This window comes from Octopus bimaculoides, chromosome 8 (genome assembly GCF_046866305.1).
Source record: "Octopus bimaculoides isolate indiv1 chromosome 8, ASM4686630v1, whole genome shotgun sequence".
In the NCBI taxonomy this organism is placed as follows: Eukaryota; Metazoa; Mollusca; class Cephalopoda; order Octopoda; family Octopodidae; genus Octopus; species Octopus bimaculoides.
Genome location: NC_142935.1, coordinates 26,963,031 through 26,983,158, shown reverse-complemented (window position 1 = coordinate 26,983,158; position 20,128 = coordinate 26,963,031). Strand labels below are relative to the sequence as shown.

Sequence of the window (20,128 nt, the reverse complement as noted above, 5' to 3'; positions counted from 1 at the left end):
TGACGTCATGAAATGAGCTTGACGCTTCTGTTCATTTTTGTTGCTTGCCATATGATGGAAATAAATGATTGCCTGATAGTGAAAGCGTAGCATATTCTAATATTAGAAGCGGGCGTTTTAAATAATGAGGCTTTCTCCGAACACTATTTCAGATACACCCTATACCGTCATCTCTACTCAACTGGTTACACAAAAGTGACCGATGAAGTTTCCACAGGCAGTGTCATGAGAAGTGGAGTGAAACTCATAATCAGATCTCAGATTGTACACTCTTGAGAAATTTTTGTACAGAAGCCAGGTTCAGGCAAAATGCTGGGAATAATGCAAGCTATATTCAGTGTGTACATATCAGTATTGGTGTGTGCAGAAAAAGTGAGGTCGAAATAGGTATTGCGTGGCTTACAATCATGGGAATTATCTAGTGGATGCCGTTTGGGAAATGAGGCTCCCTAGAGTTAATGAGAGGTGGGGAGACGCATAGTTGGGTCTTCACAGCGTGCAGAGTATGCTTGTAGGGGTTGTTGCAATTTCAAAAGAACAAATAACGATATAAACGACGTCACACTAAGCCAATGATATTAGATTGTTTGTGAGTGAACTTTCTCCAGTTTTTGTGGCACAATTTTTCTCGATGAGGTCAACGCTGATAGCTTGTGTGATATCATCACCTTTCTATTAATGAGAGCAGGAATCCATTGTGGTTCATATTTGAAAGGGTTTTATTACTGTGTGATTATTAATGGAATAGGATGCAATGAAATTGGTTTTGTGTATTGATGTACATCTCACAAACAGCTTGGATTGATCACATTAGTGAGTAGACAGACTCAACAAATATAAATCGTAGTCCTTTCATGTGGAAGCATACTTTATAGCTGCAACATTATTACCTACACTTCTTATTGAAGTTTCGTGGTCGTTGGATTGTGTTTACTTTAATTTGCTGGAGATATACACAACATCACTAAATGCAGACAAATCGAACAAAATGCGCGCAAAAAAAAACACTCACACACACACACATACACACATAGTTACACTCTCTCATACACACAAATACGAAAATACATATTACCGCTCATCTAAGTGTTTGAGCATAATAAATATTTTCATATAATTGTTATTTCGTTGAAATTATTTTAATCTAAATAATATGATTCATAAACGAGTAAATCGCTTCTCATTCGCTTGATGTGTTGGCGACAGCGTAGTAAGACTTCGTTCAGTATACATCATGCAGGTATAAGAAATGGAAACACCCTGGATCACACTGTGATGTGTGTGTGTGTGTGTGTGTGTGTGTGTGTGTGTGTGTGTGTGTGTGTGTGTGTGTGTGTGTATGCTTGAGTATGTGTGTATGTGAGTGTATGTCTTTCTGTCTGTGTGTGTCTTTCACCAACGCTTGACAACCGGCGCTGGTGTCTTTACGTTCCCGTAACATAGCAGTTCGACACAAGAGAACGAAATAATAAGCATCAGACTTTAAAAACGTACTGGGGTGGATTTATTTGTCTAAAAATTACCTAAGATGGTGCTCCGTCATGACCACAATCTACTGATTAAAACGAGTAGAAGATAAAAGATAAAATCCGTACACTTCGGTACCGAATAATCGTACGAAATATATCAGAAAGCAATAAATCAAATTTGTAAATTGACAAAATATGCGTTTCTCGTCGAAACTGTCCGACTATGAGGAAAGCCTCAGGAAAGTCCTCTCAATAGGCTAGTTTTTAAGCTCTGCTGCACATGACAGTAAAAACATCAGCACTTCATGAGAAAAAAGAAATAAGTTGTCAACATGTCTGCTGGCTTTACACGGCTGGAAGGCAAGCAGTAAAATATCTGTTTTCTCTGTCTTTCTCATTCTTGACAACGCAATAATTTTTTGTTCTGTCTCTCTTTTCGACGATCCTTCTCGAAAATAATAGAATGGAAAGAAAATAGCACCAATGCTCTTACTCTGACTGAAAACAAGCAGTAACACATTTGCTTTCATTTGCTTTTCTTTCTATTGACCACTCACTCGTTAATTTCGTTTTTCTTTCCGAAGAGAAAAATAGAATATGAAGAGACTAATACCATTGCTCTTGCCGATTATGACTGAAGACTAAGCAGAAAAATTCGCCTTTCTTTCTGTTGATCACTCATTCGTTTGTTTTGTCTTTCTTGTTGACGCTCCCTCCTCAAAAGGACAGGAATACAATTCATAGCCTTTCCGTCATTTCTCACTACTTACACTTGTTAAATAATATCGATTGTTTACAATTTAGACGAAGAAATGAAAGGATGCGAAATAAATGTAAATATGACTAAATGAATCTAGTGAAGATTATTAATAATCAATTACATATTAAACAAGAATTATTTATCGTGGGAAATAAGTAAGGCATGAAGTGCAGCGGTGCATGCATAGACACTTGGCTCCTGATATATATATATATATATATATATATATATATATATATATATATATATATATATATATATATATATATATATATATATATATATATATATATATATACATATATATATAATAAATCTCTGAACGAGGTATAAACAGTAGCTGCACGACAACGTGAAGTATATTTGCCACTTAAATGTGGCTAACCACAGTGGTTAGCTGCATTTAAGTGGCAAATATATTTCACGTATATATATATATATATATATATATATATATATATATATATATATATATATATATATATATATATATATATATATGTATATATACATATATACACATGTGTATGCATGTGTGTGTATGTATCTACGTAGGATGAAGATGTATGTCTTCGTTAGCATGTGCGCATCCATTTATTGGTTGTGCAATGTATTGCACACGATATATTATTGCGTGAAGCTTAACTGAAATATCAAAAGAAAATTATTCAATTATTGTCGCGTTTAATAACATTCGGAATGTCCAATATCAATGATAGCATTAATTATGCATTAATGATTACAATTCGTGTCCTCTTTTTTTTTGCCACGTCTTTGCCTAAATAGTGCGTTATTTCAAATAATAACATTTACACCGTGAGATTCACTACTAGCAGCACGATGCACTGACGTGGTTGAAAATCTACCGACATCTCCATTTTTGTTTATTAGAGTCGTTAATTAAGTAAACATCTAAAATTGGAATAAATTAGCTTTCTATGAGGAAGGTGACAAGTTTGAGGTTTGGTCAGAGAGGAGCGAGACAGACGATCAAGTATTTCTTTGTAAAAAGAAATTCTTGATTGTCTCAACACTCTGTTTACACTTATTAAAGATGTCTCGTAGATCTCTCTCTTGATATTAAATTCATTATTGTTAGTTAACAAGATTTTCCAAGCGTGAAGCTGTTCTGAAATGTTTCTTTTCCGTAGCGTGAGACTATATTCTGGCGAGTAATTTCTAGCAGTAATTGATTGTATCGGGTGGCAAATTTGTATAACTTGTGGTTCATTTTACAATGAATAAATGGTATTTTGGCGTATTTTACGCACAAAATAAATCGAAGTCTGTTAATATACAGTGACCCCTCGACTACCGCAGATGTTACGTTCCAAAAACCCCCATGATAGGTGAACACCCACGAAGTAGAAAAAGCATCGTACTGTACATCTTTTTAATTATTTTTATAATTTATAGATATTTATTTTATTATAAATGCAAACCACCATGGAGGAATGAAAGTAAGCTTAAATAATAACCGGCGATAGGTGAACCACGATAGTTCTCATTTTGTTTTTCATACTATACTGAATTTCCATTTAGAATTTAGTTTGTAGAAATTTACAACGATATATTTTAATAATTGAATTTCAGATTTCAGCATGTATTTTCACACATTTTGATATAGAATTTTATTACTTGCCTGGAATACCAAATAACATTGCATGACACACTAGTGTGCCACGCAAACTTTTAAACAGACATTTGTGTAATACATAATATTGAACTCCGTTTGGCTGAAATGTGTCAAACTCTTCCCATAGAGACCACTAAGCTCAAGGCTGTAACATATTGTCATTCGTTGTTGCTGTTGTCATTGTTCTTGTTACTTTTGCTGTTAAAACGCTGATATATTCTGACCGAGGATATTTTAAAACAAAACCATTTCTTTGGTTATCTTCGCATATTTTAGACTAAAATCTAATCTAACATTTATTATTTGAAATGCTAAGTTGATTTTTATTAAGAAATTTTTGCTACTATTTCTAGCAGGTCGATCGAGAGACCGTGCAATCACTTTCGCACTTCCGTCTGCACGTGTAATATACGTATATTGGTCGTTATTTTGTTCAGTTTTCCCGTTAGTTTCGTTACTCTTGGTCATTTCTTCCGGAAGATGGTTATCATAGTCAATGCAATATATAATTACATTTGGAAACTTTCGATGTTAAAGACAATATATGAAGAACTGATTCCTGCTGTAGTGGAAAATTTGATGGAATATCTTCAGTAATGCAATTTCGACTCTCAATGTCAACTATTTAACGCCGATTTCTCTGCATAACACAGAAAATTTATCCATCAACCATCAATATAGCTAATACAATATTGATGCATGTCACTTGTTATGAATACCCAGGTGGAACGTGCATATACATGCAGTTTGGTTAGATATAGTAGCTTCACAAAATAAGTTTCTGCTTGTCTTGCGTTTGGCTATTTCAACACAAGTCTCTGTAATTATAAAGGAGGTGCTTGAGAATTCTATTTTCTAGATATGGAATATTACTTTTTTTTTGTAGATTATTATACAGCTGACGAAATTACTATGTGGTAAGAAATTATGATTGCCATATTGTTAAATTGTATATCAGCGGTAGTTATCACACTTTCTTCCCACTTAGTGTCAGTGTTATAGAACGCATAACACGGCCTTTTCTTCATTTTTAATTCAACTGGCTCTAGTAATATCACACCATAATAGTTGTAATTTTGTTAATAACAGTTTGTGAACAGCAGCTCCACATAATTTTAGACATATTAATGTCATATGTGCATTGGATCGTGTTCATCGCGGCAGATGTAACTTACTACCATAAAGACATTCTCTTTATTGAACACATTTTTATTATCGGTGATAAGATTGACGAAGAATACAATAATATTTATGTCTATTATTCACCATAATTTAGCTCCAACTATCAATGTCTGATAATATTAGCATCTGGGGAGATTATCACTTTCAACCACTTCATTATGATATTCGCTGCTTGTGGTATGTAATGCTCATCTCAAAGTTACTATTGATACAAATGCATTAAATTTTATTTTTGCTGCAAATCCATATTTCTGACATAGACTTTCGCCGATGGTCAAATTTGGTGAGTCACAATTATTTCGCAGTCTTTTTTCATTTATTTCTGTATAATAAGCCTAACGTTGCTTCAAGTCATCTTCAGTAAAATATATGAGCCAGGGTGAATATATTGATTGACAGTGTTAAAAGTTAGGAAAATTACCGGGTCTTCAATACCTTCTGAAAATTGGCCATGTAAAACTTTCTGAATGTCTGTTGACGACAGTGATAAGTGTTAATGTTTATTATGAAATGCAAAAAGTACCCGATGGATCTCAATTTCGTAAGAAACCTTTTAAGGCTCTAGAAAGTAACGTAAAAGTGAAGAGAACTCCGATTTACGTCACCTACTAGGTAATTACCTCTCGGTCAACGTGCATAAATTATGCACAAAATATATATAAATATAAATATACACATACACACAGACAAACACATACATGCACACACATACACATATATATAGGTTTCATCTATGAAGATGTACTCCTGTATTTATCTGTGTCATGTCCTTCGGGTGCTTGGATAAAATACGGATGTCAAGTCGGCACAGTGTGCCTCCATGTTGGGCTTTGGTATGTTAGTACGGATGACTGTTTGTTGTCGTTATATTGTCTCAAATGTACATTGAGTCTCTCTGCAATGCTTCTAGATGTCTCACCAATGTATGCCATCTTCTTGCCTTTACAAGCACCCTCTATGCCCCTTACGCAGTAGACTACATTTTTATTTCTAAAATTAATGCCAGGGTTAATCTTACATACCATACAGTCCTCATTGGTGCATGTGGTATTTTCATAGGGGTACGTCCTACACAACTGTGATCTGATAGATTTGCCTAACTTTTCAACGATATTAATTTTGAGTTTGGCCGCCGCAAGCACATTCCTAAATCTTCGTCCTAGTTCTCTACAAACATCACTCCTTGATATTTGTCACCCTTGTACATGTGTTCACTCTGTTTGTTTTCTCACAATCTCTCTGTATCCTATTATAGTCTTTACTTCTCTGTCTAGGGCAGGTACCAGTGGTTTCATTACATATAATGCTATCTGACTTCTTTCTAGCTCCCCTCTATACCCGAAGCGTATTTATCTGGTCATATCCAGGGAATTACATGCAGTGCATGAAGTTCTGTACATATTTCTCAGTTTCACAGGGTTCGCATAGTGGGGACACGTTGTTTATGATCTGCTATCAATATGTTGATTTTTATGTTGTGTGACAAAGATGAGTTCTTCTGAACAACATATTTAGAAGCCATAGGTTTTATGTAATAGGAGTGGAGGAGCTGCACTCTGTTTTTCTCAGTCTCTAACCAATGTTCAATATCAAGGACAGGGAGTTTATTATTAGTGTGCCTCGCGGGGTAATCTATAGTTTCCTCGATACTTTGGTGGATGGAGTTAGTTATGTGCTGGATGCTCTCCATTATACTCCTCACGGTTTCTACACTACAGTTAACAGAATGTGTCCTAACTAGAATATTACTGTCATCTACATACCTACAGTAAGGCAAAACAGTTGTAAATTTTCAGCTAAGGATTGTTTACGTTTCTGTCCCACCAGGTCATGAAGAGCCCAGACACATCTCCAGTCACATCAACACAAATTACTGCATCTTGAACCTGCATATATAGATCTTTTGTGGAACTTTACTATGTGGTTCTTCAAGGTGGTTCTTATGCTAGATCTTATTACATGTGCAATCATTCTTTTCACTTGAATGTTGTCCTCAGGGTTCTGGGTAGTTATGGTCCAGCCACTTCAGTGCTCTGCACTGCTTATATATATATATATATATATATATATATATATATATATATATATATATATATATATATATATATATATATATATATATATATATATATATATATATCTACACGGGAGAATATACGAAAAAACAACAACAGACGCGGACAGGTGGTGTAAATAACAAAAGGATGTATTAGTATGACGCTCGGGAATATGGAATACAGTTTTAAATGAACTTTTAAATAAGTTCTCCACCTATAATGGTGCTTACATACCGAAGGGCTTGGTAAAAATTATTAATTGTTGATTTATTAATAAATTAATAAATTGATAAACCTTTACGCTTTTAATTTGTAATAATTGTTATATATATATATATATATGTATATATATATATATATATATATATCTGTCTCTCAAATGTCTGCCAATAAGTAAGTGCGCATTCATTTGTATGTGTTTGTGTGTAATCGATTTGCACATCTTCACATTCTTTGAAGATTTGTGGGTACAGGATACCTCATAGAAAAAAAGAAAATGTGTTTACGTCAGTTAGTGAGCATTCTAGCGGATGAGAATTTTCAGCGAGTTAATAGTTTTGACGGTGTGAAGCTACATATTGATTCGCCTCACAATCCTAAAGAGTCCGGTGATAAAATGTATAATCTTTTCATGAGCAGCAGCGATTCTCTCCTCTATCATTATGCGTGGGCCATCCATTCGATTAGTCGGTGATAGAAATAATATCAGTGATATGCGAAATTGTACAAAATGCCCTCTAACTGATGCCAACATCCTATCTGCTCTCACACGCAACGCAAACATTAAAAGGACTAGTGCGATTAAGATAGTTAAACCACTGAACCCCGTTACTTAAGTTACCCAAATGAGACTTCAACATTTTCATGTAGATGACATTTTATGTTGCATCTGATCATGTGGAACATTTGCCCACGAAACTTTACGTAATATGGAGCTGAGTCTAAATACAGCGCCAACTAAACCTATTTAGCGTTACTTTCTATTGTTTGATCATTCACTTATATATATATATATATATATATATATATATATATATATATATATATATATATATATATATATATATATATATATATACATATATAAGGATGTATGCACACATGTGAATATGTGTCTATGTGTAGACATACATACATACATACATACATACCCCTGTCACTTTATCTTTTACAGCTGATACCAAAGTAACATCACATTTTATTACATTAAAAATTCTATAACGTAATTTTTCCTTTCCAAGTGTAAGAGAGCATGTGGGGTAAGGGCACAAAAAGTTTGTAAGCCCTGCTTTTAGAACAGCTATAGATGTCTGAAAATTAAGTTCAAATCAAATGCATGATGATCGAAAGCCATAAAAAATCTTTGTAGGCAATTTATGCACAGTTATTGTGCCTTTGGTACAAGGAATGATATTATTACATTAAAATCTAGATATTACGATGAAAAACAAATCGAATTATATTAATTTGATTAGTAGTGATTAATTCCTTTCTCTTTTCTTCTAAGCCGATGGCCTGATTTCTGGGTTAAACCATTTCATGAACCTAACCGCTAACACTTGTGGTTCAATCATCCCAGTTATTCTCTTTTTAACATTAGGAACAGTGGAAACTGACACTCACTTCCAGCTGAAAAACGATGGAAGAAGGATTATATCATGATGGTTGAAGCTACTATTTCAGTTATATTTGTTGAATCTGCGGTTTCTAACTTCCCTAATTTGTGACTTTAATTGTTTTCAATGATTTTAGTCTATTTTGGTTTATACACTCAATCATGTGCTATTCACCTGAAAGCTATAGATGATGCAGTAATAAAGCAGCTGTATTTTTAGCTTGTCAGAAAATTGTATAAAGTGGAGTAATATATTAACAATTTGACAGGTAATATAATATTGATCAGTTCTGTTTGGTCAAAAGAATAAATTATTGATTTGTTATATTTAAGAGACAAAATTAATTTAATACAATAATGTAACCAGTAGAGCAATAATGTTTTTTTGTTTTTTTTTCAACCGTTCTGTTTATGCCGACATGTTGAAAAGAGAACGTGAAAATACTAACTAGTTATTTTATACCTGATAACAGTAATGTATGCAAGAGTCTGATTGCATGAAATAATAAAGAAAACAAAAACATACGCATTCCTCTTTATATTAATTTGAAGTAATATATCAGGACATAACATGAGGCTTCTAGCTGCATTCCAACTTTGGTTAATTAAATAACTGTATTGTCTTTACATTAGCATGGAGCGGTAAAAAATAAATATTATGCATAAGCCATTCCAATGAGTATTATTAGTGTATATTAAGTACACAGTCTTCAAACAAACCCTAGGTGAATAATTACTGTAACACTTAATTAATGATTTATGCTTCAAGTGTTTGTTTGTTTTCGTTAGGCATTGCCATATGTTTAATCTTTTTACTTATATTTATATTTTCGTTGTTATTAATATTTTTTACTAGATGACAGTGTTCTCTATAGATTTAAATTATCTTTATATCGCAGCGTGCTTAGAATACGTCCATAACATATGCATCTATAATTAATTTGATTTATAGTATTCGGTTATGGAATTAGAATGAGGCAGGTGAAATATTATACGCAGAAAAATCTTTTTATTATCTATTTCTACTCTGGTATATTTCTTCTTTGAATTTTCACATAACAAGCTTGGTATGCTGTCATCCTAGTGGATCGTTACTTTGTTACTGGCATTCATATCTAATGTAAACTATTCGGTAATAACCTCACACTATCTAGCGTAGCACGGTAATGTATACTCATTGCTGTAGAATATTAGTAAAATCGAAAGATGTCCTCTGTTGCCTTTTGCCGAAATGATAAATATACTACTAAGCAACGAGTTAATGTTCTTTCCTCGTAATGTTAATATTGATTTCAATTTCTGGCATAGCGTCAGCAATTTCGTGGTTGAGGTTAAATCGATTACATCGATTTCAGTGCTCGACTGGTACTTATATTATCAACCTCTGAAAAGATGAATAACAAAATCAACCTCGGCGGAATTCCAACTATGATCCTTCAGACGGACAAAATGCCGCTAAGCATTTCGCCAGGCGTGCTAACGATCCTGCCAGCTCGCTGCCTTCGTATTCATATTAATATTGCTATTAAGATTATTTGCTCTGCAACTCTGCTTCTCCTTTGTGTTGATCATGAACTAATCTGTTCAGAATCAGTAGATTTACATATCTTATATCCAACGATATTGTCGAAGCCTGACGATAGTATACGCTATAGAAGCACATCTGACTATTTTACCATTATAACAAAAAGATTATAACCCTTCATATTTAAGGAATGTATTAGTTTGACGCTCGATGAAAGTTTTATATGGAAAATTATTAGTGAAAATAGGACGTTTCAGGCTTGGCTCTTCCTCAGGCAGTACAATAAATTTCAGAGAAGAGAAAAAGTCGGATCGACCAGTTAGTCTGGATATTGACTGCATGATATTGCGAGAAATATCATGGATATGTTATCGATTAATATTGAACACATATTGCTTTTCCTCACCTTCGATTGAGAAAATATTTTGTTTGATATATGCATATTTCATATAAAATCAAATATAATTAAAATGGCTCCCACCAGGAGACATAAGACTATACATGATTTATCCTTTCCTATCAAATAAATTTTAGGAAAAGAGAAATTTTTAAACGTCGTTTATTCATGAAACAAAGTGAGTGACTTTTTGCACCATGAAATTATGGTATCGATTTCGGAAAATTTTAAACACAATATTAGAATTCAAATGAAGTATTTCCTTTTAAATATCGTTGAATACAATAAGAACCGACATATGTATCCACATACACACACACACACACACACACACACACACACACACACACACACACACACACACACACTCACCCACACACACACACACACACACATACACACACCCTACACGCGCGCACAAAGAAATACATACACACTCGCATAAACATCCACATACATACATACACACATAAACACATACACATATACATACATACATGCATAAATGTAAAACGGATGCAATTGAAATTTGCTGAGAATAATCAGTACGCATGTGCTGATAAGCTGTGTTGACAGCGTCCTCTGTAGAAGAATACCATTTTGAAGAAATAAATCATAAGTGAATATTTCGCTGAATTGTTTATTGCACAAATGAATTAAATCACTTTAAATGTTATTTAATCAAAAAGAGGGTAATAATATATTGCAAGATTTAATAACTTCCTAAAACAGAAGGCAATGTTAAAGTACAAGAAAAGGGATTAGAGAAGCTGATGCCGTTCGATAAATAAATAAACAGCTGTTATTTTACAGTACTTATCTAGTTCTGTACTTTCTTATTCATTACTCGTTCTTTTCTTTGATTCATAGCATTGCTAACGCCGCAGATGTGAAATTACGAATTTGATTAGCGTCATCGGTTTGTCTCTAATATTTGGCCTCATTGTTTTTTCTTCACACAATATGTTGCTGTCAGAGAGGAGAATGTTCCTTATCTAGTTTTGTCTGAGAATAATGAACCAATTCATTATATTTCATTTAATTTATTCTATTCATGTAGAATATGAGATATATCTCGTTTAAAGGTAAATTATATACTAGTGATAAGTTTCGAATAAAATGTAATTTTAACCAAAACTGTTTTAAAGGTCACTTAAGCTATTTCGTAAATAGTATTGGATCGCTATTCAAACTGCAACTGAGATGTTGTGTTTCTTGTTGTTGTTGATTAGTTCCATATTCATTTGGATGATTCCCATCGTCTAAGAGAGGCTCTCCCTACTAACTTTTATATCCGTGACTGAGTGGGAGCACTTACGGAAATTTAAGAGCAATTTATATCATACATGAAATACGAATACAACATTATTCTTTGTTCATCTCAATGGGCATATATATTCAATAAAGACTGATAGCTCGTTAGGCAGAGAGAGAGGAGAGGGGGTGGTTAGTAGCAGAAGAAATTGTGAAAGAATTCCTCCTTTAATATTAACCTTCTGAATTTTCTCTCATTTAATCAACAATAGAATTGTCGGCTTCATATTTTAACGAGCTTTAGTTTTGCACAATATCTGCATGGATAATATTGTTTCTCAGTGTTTGAATGGCAGCTGCTCAATAAGTGTATTGTTTTCTAATTGCTTTCTAATTGTTTGTAGGACAATGATTGTGTGAATTGATTCAGGAGCTAGTTTTCTATAAAATGATTCTAGGCGTCTCATTAACCCTGCTATGACTTTTCACATACAAACATATCAGATCATAAATCATTATGTGTTTAGATTGTATTGTGTGTTTTCGGGAAAATCCTTTTCCGTTCGGATTTTGATAACAAAATATTGGCACAGACAAGTTTTCACTACTAATTTAAACATTCAGTTGTTTATTTACTACTAACCTCTGAATTTGAATTTCCAAGATGTGTAGTTCTTTACACCACTGTCCTATTTAAAATAACTATCCTCGAAATTAAATATGTGCAAATGATGGAATCACTCCAGCATCAAAATCCAACATGTGATAGGTTCGAAGTAATTGTTTAAAATGTTGGCGTAGATTTATTTCCATGTAGTATACATTTACTAACCACGAATGACTGGTGAGAATTTCTAGTAAAAAATATCGAGAGAATTATTTTCCCATCCAAATCCAGAAATATATTGCTGGCATAAAACTAGAACGGACCTCCAATCAACACTGCCTGTTACATGTCACAAAACCTAGATCCTCTTGATTACAATAACACCATTTGCCGAGGGTGTTTCAAGGAAACCTTCACACAAACTGAATTACCTAACGCACAAAAACAACTGCGTTCTCCCGACTTCCCCACATCGTGCAACGGCATATTGTGTATAATCTCAGATAGTCGCGAGAATAGTGCACCAGTCATCTGATAGCCCACTAGAATAGAGATGATTAACTCATTTTCTGAGTGCTGTAAGTCGCAAACATGTTAAATTAATGCGAAGAAAATGTAGCATATGATCCAGAATTGTGCAAATCCTGATGATTGTATCTTGGATTATTAAAGCATATATGTCAAATGTAACTTCTGTAGTGCATATAATGCACCTGGAGATATGACAATGTAGCTAAGCTGATTCATATACGCTGTAGTATCAAATCTCTACTACACTCATATGAACCTGCAACATTGTTAGGAAAAGAAAAATAATATAGAATCAGGAAAAATGACAATTACAAATCAAGAAACTTAACTATGCCAAAGGATTCTAATGTTGAGAACAGGCTAGTTAATGTGTTGCTTCTATTAATCCTTTAGTAAATGGAAAAACGGAGGCGATGTACGACAGTTTGCGATATTATATTATTTCAAATTTTGGCAGAAGGCCATTGAATTCTGGGGAGGGAGCTTGTCCATTACATGGACCCCAGTACTCAACTTGTACTTTTTTTTATCGACACCCGAAAGGATAAAAGCAAAGTCGACCCCGGTGAAGTTTGAACTCAGAACGTGAAGACGGACGAAATCACGATAAACATTTCGCCCGGCGTGCTTACAATCCTGCCATCTCGGCCCCTGAGCTCTTTCCATTACATTATAAATGCACGTATGGCTGTGTAGGAAGAAGCTTGCTTCTCAGTCACATGGATCTGCGTTCAGTTCCCCTGCATGGAACCTTGGGCAATTGTCTTCAACTATAGCCTCGGGTCGACCAAAGCCTTATGAGTGGATTTCGTAGACGGAAACCCAAAGAAAACCGTATATGTGTGTATGCGTGTGTATATTTCTCTGTGTCCGTGTTCGCCATCGCTCGACAAGAATGTTAGTGTGTATAGTACCCATACGTAACATGGTGGTTAGGCAAAAAGAGACCTATAGAGTAAGGAATACGCTTACAAAGAATAGGTACCGGGGACGATTTCTTCGACTACAATCTCTTTAAGATGCTATTCTAGCATGGCCACAGTCGAATGACTGAAAGAAGTAAAAGAAAAAAGAATTAAACAATAATATTGACATTAACATACATATTTCGGCAGAGACACATGCCAGAAGAGAAAATAACGAAAGCAAACTTAAGTGCTGTGAATATTGTTAGAAATTTCTTGCGACCGAAACGCTTTCTTCACTTTGAAGTGTTTATTTAAAAGTGAGCAGATCCATACAAGTCTTCCATACAATATACTTACGCTTAACCATCTTCAGATGTTTTGTTAACCTTGAATTCCTTTGAGCATCTTTTCCCTAGAACATAAGTTCTTAGCCTACAAAATAATAATAAAGAAGTTAGTAAATATGAGAACATTACCGCCTGATTATCGCATAGAAATTGCTGACAACTTACAATAATGCACAGGCAAACTGCTGATTTGATTGGAAGAGAACAGGATGTTTTAAATTTAGAGTACTTTAGGGGATTTTTGCATGAGAAGCTCTGACGGGAAATTAGTTATTACAGTCAAGGAAATTCCTCACGAACGAAATGCTTCAGAACTGCTGGCATCTTTAATCAATAAATTCTACACATGTATATCCATATTTTTATTATCATTTAATTGTAAGTACGATTGTATTTTGCATGCTGGTGTATGCCTCATGAACTACTTATTATTTTTCATGCATCTATGTGTGTGTGTGGGCGTAGACGCGCATATATTGTCGTGTATTCTCTCACACACCTCTATGCATGTGTTTCAAGTCGCTGAACCATTAGCACTTCACTGTATTCACAAATTAAACATTAACATTTCAAAATTTTGCTTCAGCGTACTCACAAACTACTTGCGCGCGGGAATACCCGGTAGTTTTCATTCTTGTTTACCTTCCATAAATATCAATATTCAATTACTACTAATCTCTCAATACTAGATGCCTCCATACCGTGAAAACATAAGTCAATATTGTTGATACAAATGCTTTAAACTACAAATTAGTACATTTCAATAACAGATATTATTCATTAATTTGCTAATATAATAAAAGCAAAATGACGTTTGTTGGAAGTGCGCATCATCAAAAGCGAAAACTAATTTGCAGAAAATATAATTTGCATTTAGAATAGTGTGGACGTGGAGTTTTAATGGCTTTTATTAAATTTTCTGCACAGAAAAATCTCCCCTACTACTGACAAGTGACGAAGCATCAATGCATTAAATTATATAAAATAAAGGAAAACACTTCATCGCACAAACTAAAATTTGATGTATTAAATAGAATTACTATTAAAAAAAATTTATATAATACCAGCCCCACCCTCCCCCAAAAACATCACTATAGTGAAAATATCGACGTTTACAAGCTACATTGTGATATATTATTTATATATGTATACATACATACATATATACATGCACACATATATACATACATGCATACATGCATATATATATATATATATATATATATATATATATATATCATATGGTAGGCTAATTCCCAATTTTTCAACCTAAAGACAGAACTATATACGTCACTGAAGTGAACAAGAGCATTAATCAGCAAGCACCAGCGTTCTAAGAAATAAGCGTCAAAACAACTCAATAGCTAGAAAGTAATTATGTTAATGAGCTACGGTCGCAGGTAGAGCCGGATCACCCATGGTTTCATCTTTTCATGCTCAACGCATCCCAACGCTTATCAGTAGCTTTGACGACGTCTAAGGTTAAAGTCAGTATTTTCGTGCCTATTGACTAGTTTTCATTCTTATTTCTAGTAATACTAGTGCTGACTAGAGCCCTTGTTGACTTTAGTGACGAATGTATACATAAGGATGTATATATATATATATATATATATATATATATATATATATATATATATGCTATTGAACCATGAGAGGGGCGATATGCCGGTAATAAAAATGCACACACTGGTTCCGTCCTTTCTTGTTATTGTTAGTTAGAGGATTAGTTACTCCACAAACAAATTTATCGATCAGCCGTTTTCTTATACTTGTTTTTCTAACTCATATGTTAAACACGTTCCTTAAACAGTCAATCGATAGTTCAAATACTCGGTATTGCTCATGTTGTTATTTATTTTTTTATTGTCAAAGAATTATTTCATCGGATTGTTGCACTCTCTTCAGCGTCTCTCCACTATATATATATATATATATATATATATATATATATATATATGTGTGTGTGTGTGTGTGTGTGTGTGTATGTGTGTATGTGTGTGTGTGTGTGTATCTCCACGATATATACATATATTTAATATATATGTGTGTTTGTGTGTATAAGAAAAGAAAACTGAGATTAGGAAGTTTACAATTATTATTAAGAATATATTGGTCATCATCAAATTCAATTTATATATATGTATATATATATATATATATATATATAAATTATTCCCGAGCGTCATACTAATATATACTTTTGTTATTTACACCACCTGTCCTCGTCTGTTGTTATTATTTGTATATTCTCCCATATATATATATATATATATATATATATATATATATATATATATATATATATATATATATATATATATATATATATATATATATATATATATATATATATATATATATATATATATATATATATATATATATGCGTGTGCTTGTGTTTATTTATATGTGTGTGAAATATATTGGTTTCAAATTTGAAATTCTGGCGCGAGGCCACCTATTTCGAGGAAGATGTTAGGTCGCTTAGGTCATTCCAAGTGCTCAAGTGATACTTTTTTCACAGTCTCCGAAAGAATAAATTGTTAAGCCAACCTGGGCAGAGGTTGAACTCTGAACGCAATGACAGACAAAATGACGCTAAACCTTTTGGCCGCTGTGATACGGATTCTTCCAAATTTCTGCCCTTATGTCTGTCGGATATATTTAAAAAACTAACTTAAACATATATCTCAGAATAATTTGAGAATTATATGAAATGACAACAGTATATTATTTTTAATATATTTTGGTAACAACTCATCATATTTAACTGAAGCGGCCAAGTGTCTTATCCAATCGAGATTATAGTATTTCAATGTAACAAAAAACAAAAACCCTACATATTCGTAATAGACACTGTTTTAGAAGGAGAGATGAAGTTTTGGTGAGAGTGACATTGTATATACATATGAAATACTGTATTACATAAAAGTTGTATCTCATATCAACATTTAATAATCTATTCGCCTGTGGGTAACTTAATGAAGCATCCTCTAAAAATCCGATTATACAGTGATTGGAGCTCACATCAAATATATTCTTGGAGTAAATATGTTAGTTACTTGATTTTTTCCATTTTGTTGCTTTTTATGTGTGTTAGTTATTTGTTTGTAAATATATATGTACAAAAAAACATCAATTTTCTTCTTTGATAAATCTATTACTAATATACATACAGAAAAACACGCAGTAATATTCTTTAGATGCAGTCATTACAACGCACATATCTCTGTATGATTCTTAATGGTTACTCAGAGATGAAAAGTTAGAATTTTGTTATTTATTTTGTATAACTGCTTATAGGCCGTAAAAATACTTTCTTTCTTGAGATAGTACACAACTCCAGAATCGAACAAGATCTATTAACAGGTTGATTCTACGCCAGAAGAGCAAATATATACGAAACTACAGTTTTAGATTCCATTTCATATAAAATTGAAGAGATATTCCCTGCAGTATCACTGTAAAGATATACAACCTAGCATATCAAAAGGAACGTAGCTCTCTAAAAGCAATATAGTCTTTATTATGATAAACTATAGAGTTCTTTCCATTATATTGTGCTGTTAATATTTCATTTATATAGATTATTAGTATAAATTTAAACTACTTTTTCTTTTCCATTTCAGATATCAGATGCAAAGCTATAAACACCAAAATTTCCAATGGCAAAGTAGTTATCTTTCCTTTCAACCAATTCGGTGCAGTAGCCAAGTATTCCTGTGTGGACTCATACAATCTAGTTGGCGTCTTCATGAGAGTATGCCAAGGAGATCTTTCCTGGAGTGGAGAAGAACCAAAATGCGTTCTCAACACGGTAGATCGCACCGGTGAGGATATTTTTTCATTCAATTGACTCTGCAATTTGCACTAAACACAAGCACTGCTGGCTTTGTCGATTAAAATCCTATCCAACCCTGCAATGTTTTATATTATTATGCAATTGGTATTGTTTGCCCCCTTCCTATCATTGCTATTTACACGTTTTATTGTTCCTATTGTTCATTTATTCTTATTCAATATTGTTGATCTTAGTGCTGTTTGCTTTCATATGGTGATTAGTGCATAACCAAGCCCACCCCATCACTATTCTGCGATTAATAATAGTAATAACGATAATGAAAATGATAATAATAATGATAATAATAATAATAATAATAATAATAATAATAATAATAATAATAATAATAATAATAAAAATAATAATAATAATAAATAGCGAAGTATCAGGACCCAGTTATTGAGTTACAGAGACTATGGAAAGTTCGGGTACAATGTATCCCACTAGTTATAGGTGCATTGGGAACTATCTCTAAAGATCTGAACAATTGGATAGAGTAAATGGGCATAAAAGCCAATTTAGTACAGCTCCAGAAAACAGTGTTATTAGGGACAGCTAGGATACTTAGGAGGATTCTTGGAATCTAAGGTTACTTGTGGCCCGATGTTAGGATTTTTTATTTCTTAAAAGTCTATTTTGTTGAGTGCATATGAAAATTATAATAATAATAATAATAATAATAATAATAACAACAATAATAATAATAATACTTGTTATTATCATTACTATTGGAATGATTAAAATAATAATGAATACACCAACTATGATTAACAATAGAGAACTGAGCATGTCTGCTCCTAAAAGTATCCAATAAAAATATTTAGAAACCACAAATCAGAAAATAATGAAAATGTTAAATGATAATTACATACAAAAATCTTGTAAAATTTATTGAAAATTACCTCCTATACTTAGTCTACTATAAACTTTAATAGTGGTCATTCATGTAATGTCAGTGAAGTAAACAATCGTGCTCTGTTTAATGAAGACATTATAAAAAAAGTTAAGTATACAAACATCGTTTTATTAAGTCGAGGTTAACTCGCGAATGCTTATTTGGGGAGTAGATTTAAGAAGTGCAGGAAGTGGAGCGTGCGTAACATCTATGTCAGTAGAATCAAATAAAACGGTAACTTCCGAAAATGATAGAATTGTAAAAAAAAAGAGGACATAAACAAAAGAGAAGAGTTGAAATTAGATATGTAAAGAACATGTTTCCAGCTTAGAAGAGTGTATTTCTGTACATTCTACTCCAAATAGAGCAATTTCGATAATAAACTGCGATGTAATTTAGAAAATTAACAGCCCGTGTCTAAGCAAAACTTTGGACCTTAAGGCATCATCTAAATAAGGAAAATACATTTTTAGAGTTACATATAGAAAAAAAAAGAGGCAGAAATGGATAGAGGCCATATGAAAATATGTAACGACAGAATATGTAACGAAACAAAAAAGGACCTCAAATTATACAATTTAGAACATAAATCACGAAGATAGACCTTCCACGTGTAAATTAGGATAAAGAGGAGTAAAAAAAAACAACAATACTAAAACCGGTATAGAATACTGGTCAATAGGATGTTGACCAATAAACACAGTCAAAAATATAAACATAATAAATATGTCTACGTTGGAATAAGAAATTTTAAAGGTAAAAAATAGTAAGTTTTATAATTTTGGGTATTTTGAGGTTGTGAGTTTTACTTTTAACAATTAAGGAAATAATTAAATATTAAAAACAAATAGGTTTATGTCAAAATAAAGGTATTTCCCGATTGTGAATCTCAACGTTAAAATAGCAACATAAAAACGCAAACCTTGCCGTCTCAGATGTAATACAAACAAATGCATATATCAATATGATCATGTACGGTGAAGGAACACAGGCAATTCGATGCATCGACGAATTCCCACAACATGGAACATTAATATAACAGTATAATAGTAAAAAGGGGAATAATAACTGAAGACATAGTAGAAAAAATTATGATAACGA

At 32.9% G+C, this 20,128-nt stretch overlaps 1 protein-coding gene across 30 annotated transcripts in view; it reads left to right on the top strand.

Annotated features, from left to right (window-relative positions):
- Nucleotides 1-20,128, top strand: part of LOC106881627 (protein lev-9) — a 654,521-nt gene that overhangs the window by 319,194 nt on the left and 315,199 nt on the right. For all 30 annotated transcript variants that reach the window (XM_089356222.1, XM_089356227.1, XM_089356218.1 and 27 more), the window contains exon 3: nt 17,921-18,121. In XM_089356222.1, coding sequence (XP_089212348.1) covers nt 17,921-18,121 — 201 coding nt within the window. The remainder of the gene's footprint in view (nt 1-17,920; nt 18,122-20,128) is intronic.